The sequence below is a fragment of the Oreochromis niloticus genome, linkage group LG23 (genome assembly GCF_001858045.2).
Source record: "Oreochromis niloticus isolate F11D_XX linkage group LG23, O_niloticus_UMD_NMBU, whole genome shotgun sequence".
Lineage (NCBI taxonomy): Eukaryota > Metazoa > Chordata > Actinopteri > Cichliformes > Cichlidae > Oreochromis > Oreochromis niloticus.
The window spans coordinates 41099714-41114419 of NC_031986.2; the positions used below are offsets into that span (position 1 = coordinate 41099714).

General features: G+C 39.3%; 1 protein-coding gene across 2 annotated transcripts in view; it reads left to right on the forward strand.

Moving 5' to 3' along the window:
- Window positions 1-14706, forward strand: part of faf1 (Fas (TNFRSF6) associated factor 1) — a 60327-nt gene that overhangs the window by 21920 nt on the left and 23701 nt on the right. For both annotated transcript variants that reach the window (XM_019351387.2, XM_025903009.1), the window contains exons 9-13: window positions 19-105; window positions 8426-8521; window positions 8627-8750; window positions 8862-8925; window positions 9031-9112. In XM_019351387.2, coding sequence (XP_019206932.1) covers window positions 19-105; window positions 8426-8521; window positions 8627-8750; window positions 8862-8925; window positions 9031-9112 — 453 coding nt within the window. The remainder of the gene's footprint in view (window positions 1-18; window positions 106-8425; window positions 8522-8626; window positions 8751-8861; window positions 8926-9030; window positions 9113-14706) is intronic.

Here is a 14706-nt window from a genome sequence, read left to right on the forward strand (position 1 = left end):
AATTTCCTCTGTTTGCAGGTGAAGAGAAACATTTCAGACTTGACCAACATCCCAGTTCGGCATCAGCAGTGGGAGGGATGGCCTGCATCAGCGTCTGATGATTCTGTAAGAGACACACACACACACACACACACACACACACACACACACACACACACACACACACACAGGAATGCAAAAGTCAGCCAAGCTATTCATCAGGGAACATTTTCTGTGGGTGTTTAAATCAGTAAAGGTATGCAATGACATGCATGTAAGCAGTGATAGTGAAAAATACATTTTTGCTTATTGCAGTGCTCCCCAGTGGCCGTTTTTGTTTGTTTGTTTTGTTTTTTTTAGTTAAATAATCCAGAGTGTTCTCATTTTTGACTGACTGGAACCTAAGTTGGGTTTCAGCAGATGAGTCTATTACTTGAGACATGGTCTCACAAATTGGTCTTAAAACATATTTTAAATCTTGGGAGCAAGTCCTTCATGACAGTGTCATAAATTAGGCAACGGCAAGCTGACACATGTATTACCCAAGTGCCCTAAAATTGTCTGTGGTTTCTCAAAATGGTGTCATTGGTCCATGAAATAAGTTAGATTTTGATACAGCAAGACATTGCTTAGATGTGATTCATGATTTACCGGCGTTTCTGTTGATTCCAACTGGATGTGATGGTCTAAGGTCAATCTAGGCAAGCAAAAAAATGTTTAAATATTTTTTTTTATCCAAGAAATCCACTCATACTGCACTTTTGCAAATCTGTCACATGGTTCAAAATCTATGTGCTTTTGAGAAAAAAAAAGAATAAACACCCTTCCGGTTTCTATCCGTTGGTTTTGCTAGAGTACCCGAGGCACAGAAAATTGTTCCAATCTCTAATCTGCGCCAAAACAGCTGTCAGAAGTATGAGAGTAAGATGTTAAAGGTAATTAAGACGTCAAAGATGGTTCCCATTCTGTGTCCTCTGTCTGTGGACATTAAAGCTCACATCATTCGGTCCCGCTGACCTCTCTTGTCTCAGGGTTGCCCTTCCCAACCATTCACCCTACACACAGTCAAGCTGATCAGAGGCGGCCCTCATACAGAACCTCGAAGAACCTCTGACCCCTTTTGCCTCACCCCTTCTTTGGCAGCATATGTGTTCCCATGCTAATTGTTTGGGATGTTTTCACGCCTACATTGAGAATCTGTTGTGCACACATTCTTCCAGCTAACAATTTTAATTTTGGTCTTTGTAATTGTTTGGTTTGCTGTATTGTTTTTTTTTTCCATGCATTATCATATGTGTCTTGTGCAAGAATTAACTGTAAAAGCGATACATACTTGTGATTCATATGGATAAAGTTGTTACTTTGTACAGTGTTATGTGGGAAGAGTCTGTTACATTTGTTACCTATTAGTCATATTACTCAAAGTGGATACACAGTGACTGAACTGTTTTTTTGACTCAAAGTAAAGCTTTTAGCACTGACAGTGGAAGCAAATACATCACACCCATTAACCTACATAAAAAGGATAAAAGGTTACGGTTTTACACTACCCAAGACTGTTTGCTGTATTTTGTTCCATGACGGCTCAGAGCAGCCAATTGTAAATCCAGTAACCACCAAACAAACCATAGGGCTACGATGCAGATTTTCCATTGTTAGCATTATCTTTGGAGACTTGAAATTATGCGATCAGTAAACAGCCCGGGATTGCAAAGGAAATACAAATCTTACTGCAAATCTGAAAGCACATTGTGGACATGTGGTGCAATGACTGACCTCAGTCTTGAGTGGAAATGTTCTGTATTATTCCACCAAATTATTTACTTTTCAGAGTCGGAGCCACATTATGCACTAATAGGAAGAGTGCTGATATTTTCCAAAATCAAAGTTTTTTAAAAAAAGGAAGGAGGGCATTTTGTAAAATGTAAATAAAAACACAGTGCAGTAATTTATAAATAATTAAATCTGTAAAACTCATTGAAACTAGTACAGAAGCAACATATCAGTGTTTTGAGGAAAATTATGCATTTGTTTTCAAATTTATACCAGCAAACTTTCAAATAATTCACAACTTACTGGAAATATACATTTTTCTGTGTACTGTATATTCAGCCTACCACAAATAAAGGAATCACTGTTTTTCATCTATTAAAATTAGATTATTATTTTCTTGGGTAAATTGATAGAAGTTGTGAAATATAGGGAAAGAGCAGAGGGGAATGACATGCAGGAATCATCACAGTAAGGACTCCTCACATGGTATGTTCCATAACAATTAATCATTTGAATATACTTAGACTTGCTCTGAACATTTTAAAGTGTAATCAGTGCATTTCATGCCCTATTGACCTAACTACTACCATCTAGCCATGCACACTCATTTTTCAATTCCAAACCACTAAACTGTACCTACTAATTTCAGTTTATATGTAAGATATGTAAGAAAAACACTTGATAATTGTGTTTTTTATATTTGCACTTTTGCTCTCCGTATTCTGGTTTTCAGTGGGCCTCAGCTTGTCACACTCAGCTGTATATATAACGGCCAGCGATTGCGAATAGATTATCATAGGCCTGGTCAGCCTTTGACTAGCACACATCCGCAGTGTCTGTGTTTCCTTGGATGAGGCTATATTAAAAAGTATAGAGAAGAGACAGAAGTGCAATAATGGCCTCTGCACTAGCTATAGCCCTCTTATTGAAACGTCTGAAGGTATTAACAGAGAAAGCCAAGGGCTTGGCTGGCCTAGCAGTCGGGTAGGGAGCCAGTGTTAGTGTCTAGCTCATTAGCCCAGTCTCATCTCCCGGGGCTTGGGCCAATAAAGATGGCAGTCAGAGGCCCAAGATTGCATTTAGCTCCACGCACTATCCTGCTTGCGGTAGAATCGATTGCTACTCAACGCTTCTGTCTTGTGCGATACCAATGCGTTCACCTGTGCAGATATATTTGTGTGTGCATATTTGCATTTGTGTATTTGCAAATGTGCCTTTCTTGTTGTGCACACTGTGTCTTGGGCTATCGAACCGCAATACTGATCCAACCGAACTGTGTCTTTAGAAAAAACATTTCCTTTGGCTTTGAAAACTTATATTTTTCACTTGAATTCTTGGTCATATTATTAGTACTTTTTACTTCTTTTTTTTGTGTGTTTATTATATTTTATTTAAATAAACTGTTGATTGAAGTACTAAAATAATTATACATTATTTAAGAAAATGTATAACATATTTAGTACTGATACAGAAAATATGTAATTGGATTAGCAGGAATTCACACGCTGACTGTGACAGTGTTGGGGAAATTGCCTTTGCTTTAGCTGTATAGTTGCTTTCATAGTCATCTAGAGCACATTTTTGTTCACATATATATATATATATATATATATATATATATATATATATATATATATATATATATATATATCATAGTTCATCTAGTTGCTCAACTACTCAGAATATCAGTTTCTTCTCTGTTATTCTTGTGCTGTGAGAAAGTTATTTGAGTTGGTGTAATGTTAGTGTAATTATGTCATGTATTGTTGGAGTATAGGAGATGGTTTGTTAGAAAGAAATTCTCACCTTTCCAGAAAACTAGTGGTTACGTGATGTGTCAGCCCCTGATATTGTTCACTCAGCACGTTTCATTGAAATTCAAGGCCTGATGGTCATCGGAAATTGGATCAGGATGCATAATGGTCTCATGGCAATGAATCACAGATTAGTTTATTCAGTCTATTGTTATTGTTCTTGCTATGGGTTCCTAGAATAGAGGAATTCAGTATTAAATGTAGTAGTAAATGGGACATAGTAGCAGATAGATATAGATAGATAGATATCTATATATAGATATCTATCTATCTAGAGAGAGAGAGAGAGATAGCTTTAACTGCTGTACATTTTATTCCTAAGTCTAATTCAAATTCACCATCAAACACGACTGCTAATGTGAACACATTGCTATTCAAAGCATATAAAACATTTTCCCAGTCTTCTGTATCGCTTCTTAATATTCCATAAATAATTTAATGTCCCCAGTGTGACATTTACCCAGAGCACATTTGGTTGACAAATGTGCAGCTGTTCATGATGAGCAATTTAAATGTTTGTTTCTTGAACATTGTTTTGGGTGCCATGATTACAATGTTCTTATAGATTCATTAGAATCCAGTTTGTAATATTTACTAGTAGTAGAGATCCATGTGGGCAAAACAAATGGTTTTCGTGACTGTTTATTTTAGCATTTGTTTGAATTTTCTTTGGGTTTACTGCATCACAGACATCTTGACAGAACTGGAAAAAGTTCTCATTCAGAGAAAAAGTATGTTGGACTTTGCTATAGTTTAAATTTGATAAAAAATAATTTTCTCCAAGTAGAGCAAAACGTTTACTCTGGCATCATTTGGGAATATTATGGTCGTACTGCCTTAAAATTTTTTCTCGCTTGTGTGGCATTGACAAAGCTGTTCTGAATATAATACTGATGATGGACATTAACTTGCTTTGCTATTGCAAATATAACGGTTGAACCTCTGTCCTTGCGTTCTCCAAGACTTTGCCCTTAGCATTTCAGCACAGAGAGTCTCTGGACAGGCTTCATCTCATTGGAGCAGCTTTGATTGGCAGTCCTTCCTCCCGTACCTGTTGGAGTGATTGACAGCCAGTGGGACATCCTTATTACGTCCCCCCCATCTCTGCACCCCTCCACCACCGCCCGCCCTTCCTTCTAGCCAGTAATTGCTGACATTTATGCAGTGTTTCATGGTGTTTGCTAATGTATTAATGCCACAGAGCCTCTGAGGTGCCGTGGCTTGTAGGGCAGCACCTCCTTCCATTTCCCAGCTGGCATTACTGGAATCTTCCTCTACCTGATTGGGGCCTATGAAACCAGTTATTGACGGGCGGGGGGACAGCTTGTGGTTTCCATAGCATCAGGGCTCAGCAGTAAAGTCAGGCAGAGCCACCCCCCCCCCATCATGAAATTGGCCTCCTTCAGGTGAAATTCAGTGCTGACTTAGTCTGTTTGTATCTGTTTTCTTTTTATTTCTTGGTGTTACGCTCCCATCTCACTGAATCTTTTATTTGAAGAATTGGATCCTTTTGTCCTGAGCTTGGTCACACTGTATACCTTCCTATTGCATCTCAGCCTGGAAACAATGTCATTTATTAAATATCTTAATAAATCTTAAAGGTGGAGTTTAAGTCTTTTATCTCCTTTCCCTTTAAACTCATCTCTTCGTTCTCTCTCTGTTCTTCTCTTGCTCTAAAAATGACATAGTAGAGTAAGGTGGTATGATGAGGTTTTGGTTGCCTTCAGTGCAGCTGTCAGTGGTAATTATCTCATACTCACAGCCAGACACCTAATCCAAACACTGCCTACACTGGAAAAGAAAAAAAAATGAAACACAGAAAGAATGAAGGGAGAGAAAGGGAGGAAAAGGAGGATAGAGTAGAGGGACAAAAAAAAGGTTGACTGGGAAAGCAAAAGGAGGGGAGGGGGGGGGGGGGGTGTAAGGGAAAGAGAAAATTCTTCCCCTGTATCGGCCCTGAATGCTTAGAGCCTCAATGAAAGTGTTAATTAAAAGAATCCAAAAAAGAGGAGCCAGTTCCTTTTGTGTGGAGATGTGGGAGAGGGTCATTTTGGGGGTTAACCTCATCCCCTCAGACCCTGTGCCCTGCGGCGCTTCAACCTTGTTTCCACGTTTCACCACTGAGCCGTCAAGCTGCACTTGTGTACCTCAACATCGGGAGAAGCCATCGGGTCAATGTTAGGAAGAGGACTGAGAGGCACTCATCTCTCTCTTTTTTTTCTCCTTTTCCCCCCTTTTCACCTCCCCTGGTTGCATCCATGTCAGCCCAAACCCTCCAGGCTGTCTTTGACAGGGGAAGTGATCAACTTTATTTATACACTTATTAGGTGCTCAGACAAAACCCTCTCATTGTGAGTGGCGGGGGTAAAGGGTTTATGGGGATCTGCTCGCCAGTCTGTGTTAAAATTCTCACGTTTGATTGCCACTCGTAGGCAGAGAAGAGACGGGGCCATTCCTTCACGTCCTTAAAGTTCAGAACCTGTGCGTCTTTAGCTCAATAACGTCAGTGTTAATTCAGCTCACAGACCTGGCACCCATAATGTCTTCAGTGGTCGTAGCTTTTCATTAAGTGTGTTGCTGGTTTTGAAAAAGCAAATTGTGTTTCTACATCACTTAATTTTTTTCCCACTTTTTCAGTAAATTCTTTTGTGATGTTCTGGTTTCTGATTAGAATGACTGATCGATCTAATAAAATAAAAGAAGTAAATAAGTTAGAGTTGAGTTACTTGAGCACAGACGAGGCAATTCAGTTAAGTGTTCTTCGTAGGTGTTCCTTATGTTAGGGTTGGCTGGATCAGCTGTCCTTGCTGTGACACTTGTGTGCTTTTTATTGACAATAGTACACTTGCTACTAATTGGTAATGTGCAAGAAGTACAATCGGTCTCTTCTGTCGTCTGTATGCGCTTGGCTGTTTGGTTTTCCTTTTGTCTGGGAACATTCATCTGTTCTTGGCTCCATAGGGGAAAAAACATAAATTCACAAAGAAAAGCACAGTCAAATATTTTTTGCCCCAAAACATTTAGCCTTTTTAGTTAGTATTATATGAGGTGCTCTTGCAAACAAAGCTCCACGGTGGATTTGTCCCTTTAGAGGTGATGTCATCCTTGGTTTGTTTTGTTTCAATATTGCTTGAGAGTCTAGCCACTGCTTTTTGAAGCAGATTTCTGCGCTTAAGACAACACGGAGGAGGAATACTCATCAAGATGTTATTCTTTCTCATACTGTCAGGGGAGATACTCGGTGAAATATCCCTTCAGTCAATCGTTGCTCGACTGGTGGGAATTTGAAACGCCAATATTATAGCCAGTTTTAGTATATCCTCTGTCAACTATTTGAAATGGTGCAATAAATGTTTTTTCAGCTCCCAAGAGTGAGACTGAGTTCACTTGCTCTTTTAGGAGAAAAACCCCCCCAATATGTAAATAAATACTATCGTTTTATTTCTGTATATGTTGTAAATGTGATTGCAAAGGGACAAAGAGTATAGTTGTGTTAGATTTGGGGAATATGGACACAGCTTCTCATGATTTCTTGATCAATATCTATGCCAATATAATTTCTACCTTGTTCTTTGTTGTAGAAAATAATTTGGTTATTTTGTGTAAATGTTAACAAAAAAGCCCTTTTGTTGATTTGTTATATGGCGAAACACTGTGGAGTCTACGTAAAATACAAAACCGCAGCATAAAAAGCAATTAAAATGTTCAAACTAATCTCAGGATGAGTATCGCAATACTGCTCAACCCCAGCAGCGCCTACACTGACTCAACTAGTCCACAACTGTGCAAATAATTTTGTATAAATATTTGGTTCTTTTGTGTGCAGCGCACTTACTTTCTAACAGTCAAAAGATAATTAAGTGACGTGACGGCACAGTTCTTATCAGTGCCAGGCAAACAGAGATACACTTATAAGTCCCTGTTTGTGATAAGGTCTACTGGTTACAAGGCTCTCTCCTGCTCTAGAGAGCTGACACCAGCACGAGGAAGTACTTTTATTTTAGGAGAGACACAGAGAGGAAAACTCCATTCAGCCCATGTAGCTCTTTTCAGACTCAATTGGCGTTGCATGTAATCGTCTCTTGATTCAGCCATGTCCAGCTGCTCTTTGTGTGTCTCAGCACTCGACAATGGAGCAGATAAGAGGACCTCTGCAGGGGATGAGCAGCTCCTCTGGCTCTTATCACACCAAGCTTACCTACCCTGCCTCAGTGCTGTTGTTCTCTCTACCAGAACAGTATTTGCATGTGGGCTTTCAGTTCAGGTGCCACTGAATATAATGTTGTGTTATTATTAAGTCTCAGTATATTCCGATTGGAAGATCTACGATCTAAAAGCAAGACAACTTTAGTTTCATTCTGCAACAGCCTTGTCTCTATTGCTGATATCTCTTGGGGTCTGAGCCAGGAGACACCAGCTGTAATGAGTCCCTGCTGAATGCTGACATTTTCAGTCCTGGTTTTGGATTTGGGAGCTCATTAGTCAGGTTACCTTCTACTATAGACCACCACTGCACTTATGGATCCTGCAGGTGTGCAGAAACCTCATTGTGGTCACGCCTCATTAGAGAGATGATCAAGCCTTTGTTTGAAAATACAAAGTATGTCATGATACAGGTTATGCTACTGCTACCTGGGGAAAAAGGCAAACAAATGTAAGGCACAACTACAGAATCAGTGGTGAAGTTTGCCTTGTTTTGGTTTAGGTATCAGTTTTAGGCAAGTCATAAGCAGTAGATACCATCACACACTTAAACTTGATGGCATTATTATATTGTGTTGAGTAAACACACACAGTCGGCAGTCATTCTTATATTGTTGGCTTTACTCTTTTGTCCTGTTTCCTTTGTTTTTTTTTAGATGACACTAGCTCTCTCTGGAATCAGCTATCCCTGCCATCACCTGAGTGTTTGTCGAAGGTCCTCGCCAGCCAATGCCCAGGAACCCACAGAAGAGGTAAATTGACCTACGTATGCCACTGCACGCTTCTGAGTTATGCATTTCATCCCCTGGGCCACTTTCAAGCATCAGACGTGCTCATGAAATGCTTCTTATTTACAGTGTGCGGATGTTCATATGATCAGCGACAGTGAGGGTGATGATTATGAAGACGCATCAGAATTTGGTGTGGACGATTCAGAGATGTTTGGAGTGGGCTCCTCGAGCTGTAGGAAATCACCTATGAGTACGTAATGTGAACCACTTGTAGAACTCAGTTATAGCAGCCACTGTAGTATTAACCTCCAGATACAGCTTGTAAAGCCTGACCATATAATTATTTTTGTCCCTTTTGCAGTGCCAGAGAATAGTGAAAATGAAACTGATGCCTTAATTCACTTTACTTCTGAATTTTCTTCGAGGTGAGCTGTTGTTATGCTCATTTTAAAATGGCTTTGAAACCTGACAAAACTGGATAGTAACAATGTTTTAAATAAGAGTCGTGTGTGTGTGTGTGCGTCCTGTAGATATGGAGAGACCCATCCAATGTTCTTTATTGGGTCTTTGGAGGCAGCATCTCAAGAGGCCTTCCATGGCAAAGCCAGAGATGTAAGTAACCTTTTGGACTCTTTTGGGTCTCACAGGAACATTTTTAATATACTCTGAAAAACTTATGTTTTTCTTTGAAGCTTCATATTCTTATCCCTTTTAATTTGGGCTGTGCAAGTGATACGAGGTACTGATGTTACAAATGATGGCCTGTCCTTTATCACTGATGTCATTTCTGCTTCATGGAAGAGTCGCTTTTTTCAGGTTTGAGTTTTCTTTGCTTAAGATAACATGACAAAGGAACACAAACAGAGAAGGATAGTATTCATTCTCTGTCAAGGGAGATACTTTATTTCTCATAACTTTTCTTTTGTTACTGGGCTGGGGGAAATTTAAAACAGGAACTTTATTCACCTGGCCTACATTTTTTACATTTGGATTAGAGTTCATTGTTAAGTTGGGGAAAGCTAGATAAAACTGTTTACCACAAAGTTATACATTGTATAGATGGATGCATAGGGTAATCAGAGATCACTGACGCCGTGCTGCTGGTCTGTTGCACACATAATTCAGTCCACTTATGTAGAATGATATCTATAGCGATCTCATGAAATACCTTTAAATATACATCATTTAGTTTTAGGCTTAATGCCAGTGAAACATCTATAATAGAGGTAATGGAGACCTAGTAATATTTTCATCTCTAATTATTTCCTCTCTTTATATTTTGTTTCCAAGAAGCCAGACTTCATCATAATTCTTTGAAGTGGTCTTGACCAATAGTTTTCCAGGTTCTCTTAAGGTCTCTTCAGTTTTTCTTTGGCCATTGGCTCGTTTTCGGTCCAATCCTTATACTTGACCATTTATAGAGAAATGTTTTTTTTGTTTGTTTGTTAAACCACTCAACAGTGACCTATAAACCATTCAACCACAAAAAGGCACCCAACTTAAGGGATGAACCAGTGATGTGTCTACACATAACAGACAACTTGGCAAATAACTAATATGAAATTATGCTTTTAAGCACTTTGTTACTAGCAGCCTGTTGCAAAAAAATTGATGAGCATAAACCGTATCTTTACACTAACAAGGTGTTTCCCAACGGGCTTTTGGCCCTGGACAAGTGGAGGCCAAAAGACAAAGCGGTAAGCCTGAAAATAACTATCTATGTGAGAGATGTATCAGGCCCTTCAGTTGATCCATATGGTGTTCCCTGAAGCCTCATCAGAAATGGTCTCGGTGGATGTGTGGCTGTTAAAAAGCCATTCTTAAGGAATGGAAACGGAGAAAAAAGGCTGGCGTATGCCAAGAACTGGATTTATATTCAGTGGCAAGAGGTCTTATAGGGATGAGTCCAAATTTTAAATTTGGTTTAAATAATCGTTAATCTGTCTGGAGGAGGTCAGAGGGAGATAAAGCAATTAGTCTCTATAGCCATCTGTAAAACACGCTGGGAGCTCTGTCGTGGTTTGCGGCTGCATTTCAGTCAGTCGTGTTAGGGATCGTTCCTTGTCCACCATGCAGTACCATCTGGAAAGCGTCTGATTGGCAGCGGCTTTATTTTTCAGCATGACAGCGATCCCAAACACACTGCCAATGCAGTAACAGCAAATCTTGATGAAAAAGAAAAATGCATAGTGGAACACTATCAATCATGGATTGGCCTCCCCGGAGCCCAGACCACAACAATTATCAAAGCAGTGTGGGATCATCTTGACAGAGAACGGAACAAAAGGCGAAGCCTGTAGAACTATTGTTGAGCATTACATTCCAAACAAGATTTATTAGGAGAGTGCATTTTATTATATACTGTATTTTTGCACATTTTCACATATTGCTGGACAGATTTCACATTTTCCTATCAAAGTATAAAGAAATGAAGAGTGGCTCAAGACTTTTACTGAACGATTGGAATATCAGCATGAACAAAACATGTGCATGTACACAGTGTGCAAAGAGTAACTGAGTAAATGATTAGTGTGTGCAGAAGGCATGACGATAATCTATGCCTTTCCATAAACTGTAAAATTACATTTCTTTCTAAAAAAAAAAAATATTGTCATTGATGATGATGATGATGGTTATGTGTAATGTGTGTACTGTGGATGTGGCTTGATAGTGACACTGATATTAGGTTATCAAAACCATCATCAAATTTTCACCCCGACAGCTGAGGCTTTATTTTTAGCTGTCCACTTTCCCCCTTGTTTTTCAGCTTTTGTCCTTTTAAGGATGCTTGTATCAACGGACAGCTTGTGTGGATTACAGCCTTATTAGACTGTGAGGACACAGCAAGATGTTCTGGGGGTTCAGATCACCAGGCACACAAAGAGGGAGGGTGAAAAAGATGATAGCAGGGCCACAAAATGAAGGACATGGTCTTAAAAAGCAGCGTGGAGCACAAGAGAAAGTTGGACGAAAAAAGGCTGTGTGGGAAGAAAGAGAGAAATAAGCGAATGTGATTTTGGGGGATAAAAGAAAGGGAAGGAGAGAGTATGAAATAAACAGAGATGTAGAAAAAAAAATCTAAAGAGAAGCTTGGCATTTTGCCTGTTTCCCAGCTGATCTCCTCTCCTAAGCCAGCACAATATGGCTGATGTCTCTCTGGTGTTCACACACAGTACTGTACCACTGTGCTCTAAACAGCATGAGGGCAGAATAGTATTCATTTCCACTGTATTTTGTTTTATTCTGGGTGAGCTTGATTTAGCCTGCCAACTGTGCTGTGGTTAAAATGGCTTTGGAGAAGCTGGATATGTGCAAAGATGTTGCACGAAAGCAGAAGCTATTTGATCTGTTCTGTGTTTGTCCTGTTTTGTCACAAACATCCGAGATGACAGGCCAAAACAAGCTGCTTTTCACGGTTTCATTACACAGTAGCATATGTGCACAATTACACCGTCCCCTCTTCCATCTATCTGACAATCCCATCCCTTGCTCTTTCGCTTCCATTTGAAAAGCAATCTAGTATTTGTGTCCTCGTAGTAGAAAAAGCCTACTTCATTAAGGGTATATTAGAGTAGGGCAGGTTTGACTGAAGGGGTTTTTAAACAGAGGAATCAGTCTCACTCTCTCATAGCCTGGGAGAGGCTAATCACTAAGCAAAACACTACATTTGATGAAGTGTTTCTGAAGGTGTGTGTTGGGGGAATGTTGAGATAGACTCAATCCATCCTTAATGAAAATGCTTTGGGCTGCTGAGCTGAGCTGAGCTGAGCTGAACCCTCTTGGGGATCAGTGGTTAGTCAGAGCGTACAGAGAGATAGGCCACCCATCACTAACCACGATCCTCACTAAATCCCCATCAACGCACTGGTTAATCACTCTAACCCCACGCTTTTTCGCTCTCCACTCTGCTCTCCTGTCTGCCACACACAAAGACACATCAAAATTCATAGCCTTGCTGAAGAGCGGAGTTGAGGGATTTATCGCTGCCAAGTATCTGCTTTAAAACCCAGCAATAGCCTCGCAGAGTCAAGAGGAAAAAGCTGCGGTCAATCAGAATGGCATATGGCGTGTAGATGTACATGTATCTCTGTCAGCTTGTGAGATGTTGATCACAAGTGGCTTTGATTAGTTATTGACTGCACCTGAAATGATTACTGTCACGTGTAAATCGATAGATTAGGAGCTACATCAGTGTAAGTTTTTAAATATTGATATATTTATTCTACATTCTCTTAATCCATCAGAAACATCGATGATCAGGAGCTTGGATAACCATAAGACAGCTCCATCCCTCATGTGTCAGAGCAGTTAAATATACACAAAAAAGGCTTATATGTGGCTAATGACTGAGCATGTGTGGCCATTACGTTTAAACGTTAAATGTGGTGTGCAAGCTCAAACTTGTCCATATTCTTATAGTATTGGCTTTAACTGCTTAACTTCAGTTGCGGACTTCATATTATTTCAGTGCTTTCATAATTGTTTGGAAAGACTCTAAAATGTGACGTTTGGTAGTTTTAGTGTAGCGTGCCTCTTATATGGCTGCTCATCGATCACAATGAGTTTTCCCACTGTGTAGGTCATTTGAGCTCTTCATTTTGAAGTATTTGCTTTTCCAGACTGAGCCGGTCATCTAAAGAACAATCACCATCTGGATTTCTCTGTCCTTCCTTTCATCTGTACATGTCTGTATCTCATTAACTAGTCTCTCCTGGCTTTGTTCAATACGCTGTATTTGTGATTAAGCCTGTTCTTGATGTTGCAAAAAGAAAATGTCATCCACAGAAAAAGGGCCCTAACGAGTATACGACTTCAGTTCCACTACACGGTTTCCCTAAAGAGGCTTAAAATAAAATAAAAACAAACAAACAAAAGAAATTGGCAGTGTCACGTTTATTTCTATCATTGCTCTAAAATTCTGATGGTGGCAAAATAATGTAACATGGACGAATCATGGCACAAGTTATCTTCTCCTTGATTGCAAAGGCCCCTAACACCAGAGACTGTGGCTTCATGTGGACTAAGACTTTGTGTTTATGGGTGTGGGGTGAGATTTTTAGCAGTAAGTTGTATCTCTTCATTCATGTTTAAAAAAGGGCAAAATGATGAAGCTAATTCTAAGCTAAATCTGGAGTGATATCAGACACAGCCTGTAATATTGCAAGCTTGCTTGGTTTATTTCATTCAACAGCAGAAACTCTGCTATTTGGGTCTTTCCTTTGTAGCCATAGAGACGACCTGATCATGACAGAAACTGATGACATTGTTTTTGATTGTTTCTCTTTATGAATAACTAACTGTAAACTGGCTATATTAAACGTTTTTCAGTTTATATGAAAACATACAATTTAAGAAAATATAGTAAAGAGCACAGTACAAAGGATCCCTTTAAAGGTTTTCCCTTTTCACTGATTATGTAATCAATGTCACTGTAGCATCATAACGTTCTGCAGATGTTCTCTATGGTTGGGCCTGTTCAGGAGCCTCGTGTGTAACTGGGAAAAACAACCTCAAAGGATAAATGTTTGGGCATAAAGGCACATTTTCTTTTTTTTATTTTAACCCCTGTGCAGACACTTTTTGCAGAACAGGTGAATTGAAGCTGGACTAAAAATGAAAGTAATAATTGTACAGTGTGCGTAAATCACAGAGTGCTCTGCACACACCTTGGTCCCTGTTGCTCACAGTTTCAGTCGCCTGAGCTGACAACTTCATTATCTCCACATGTAAACTATATAAATTAGTCTGCAAATAAAGCGACAGATCACACATTAAATTCACTTTTTATCCTCATAATGAAGGACGAGTCCACCTTTAATAGAACTCAAGTAAATTAATAAATTGTGTTCATCTGTCAGCCCAGACCACATATTATATTATTTACACCCCAGGGTAGGAGATGCTGCTCATTATTAAAAAAACATTAAGGAAGTCCTGTTTATGTAAACATATAAATACTCTAATTAGTTAGAGTACTACGTTAATAGAAGAAGCAGCATTCTTGCGGTGCTTTGCACTGACCAATTAGTCATTTATAATACGGGCAGACTTGGAGTGGGATATGAGCCTGATCCACTTACACACTTTTTCAGTAAATGGGTTTTATTATTAACATCATTGTGTTTTATCAGAAATTATTTTTTTTCTTTTTGCATACATGCACTTTTATCTCAAGAATTTGAAATAAAGAATCCTTTTTTTTTTAA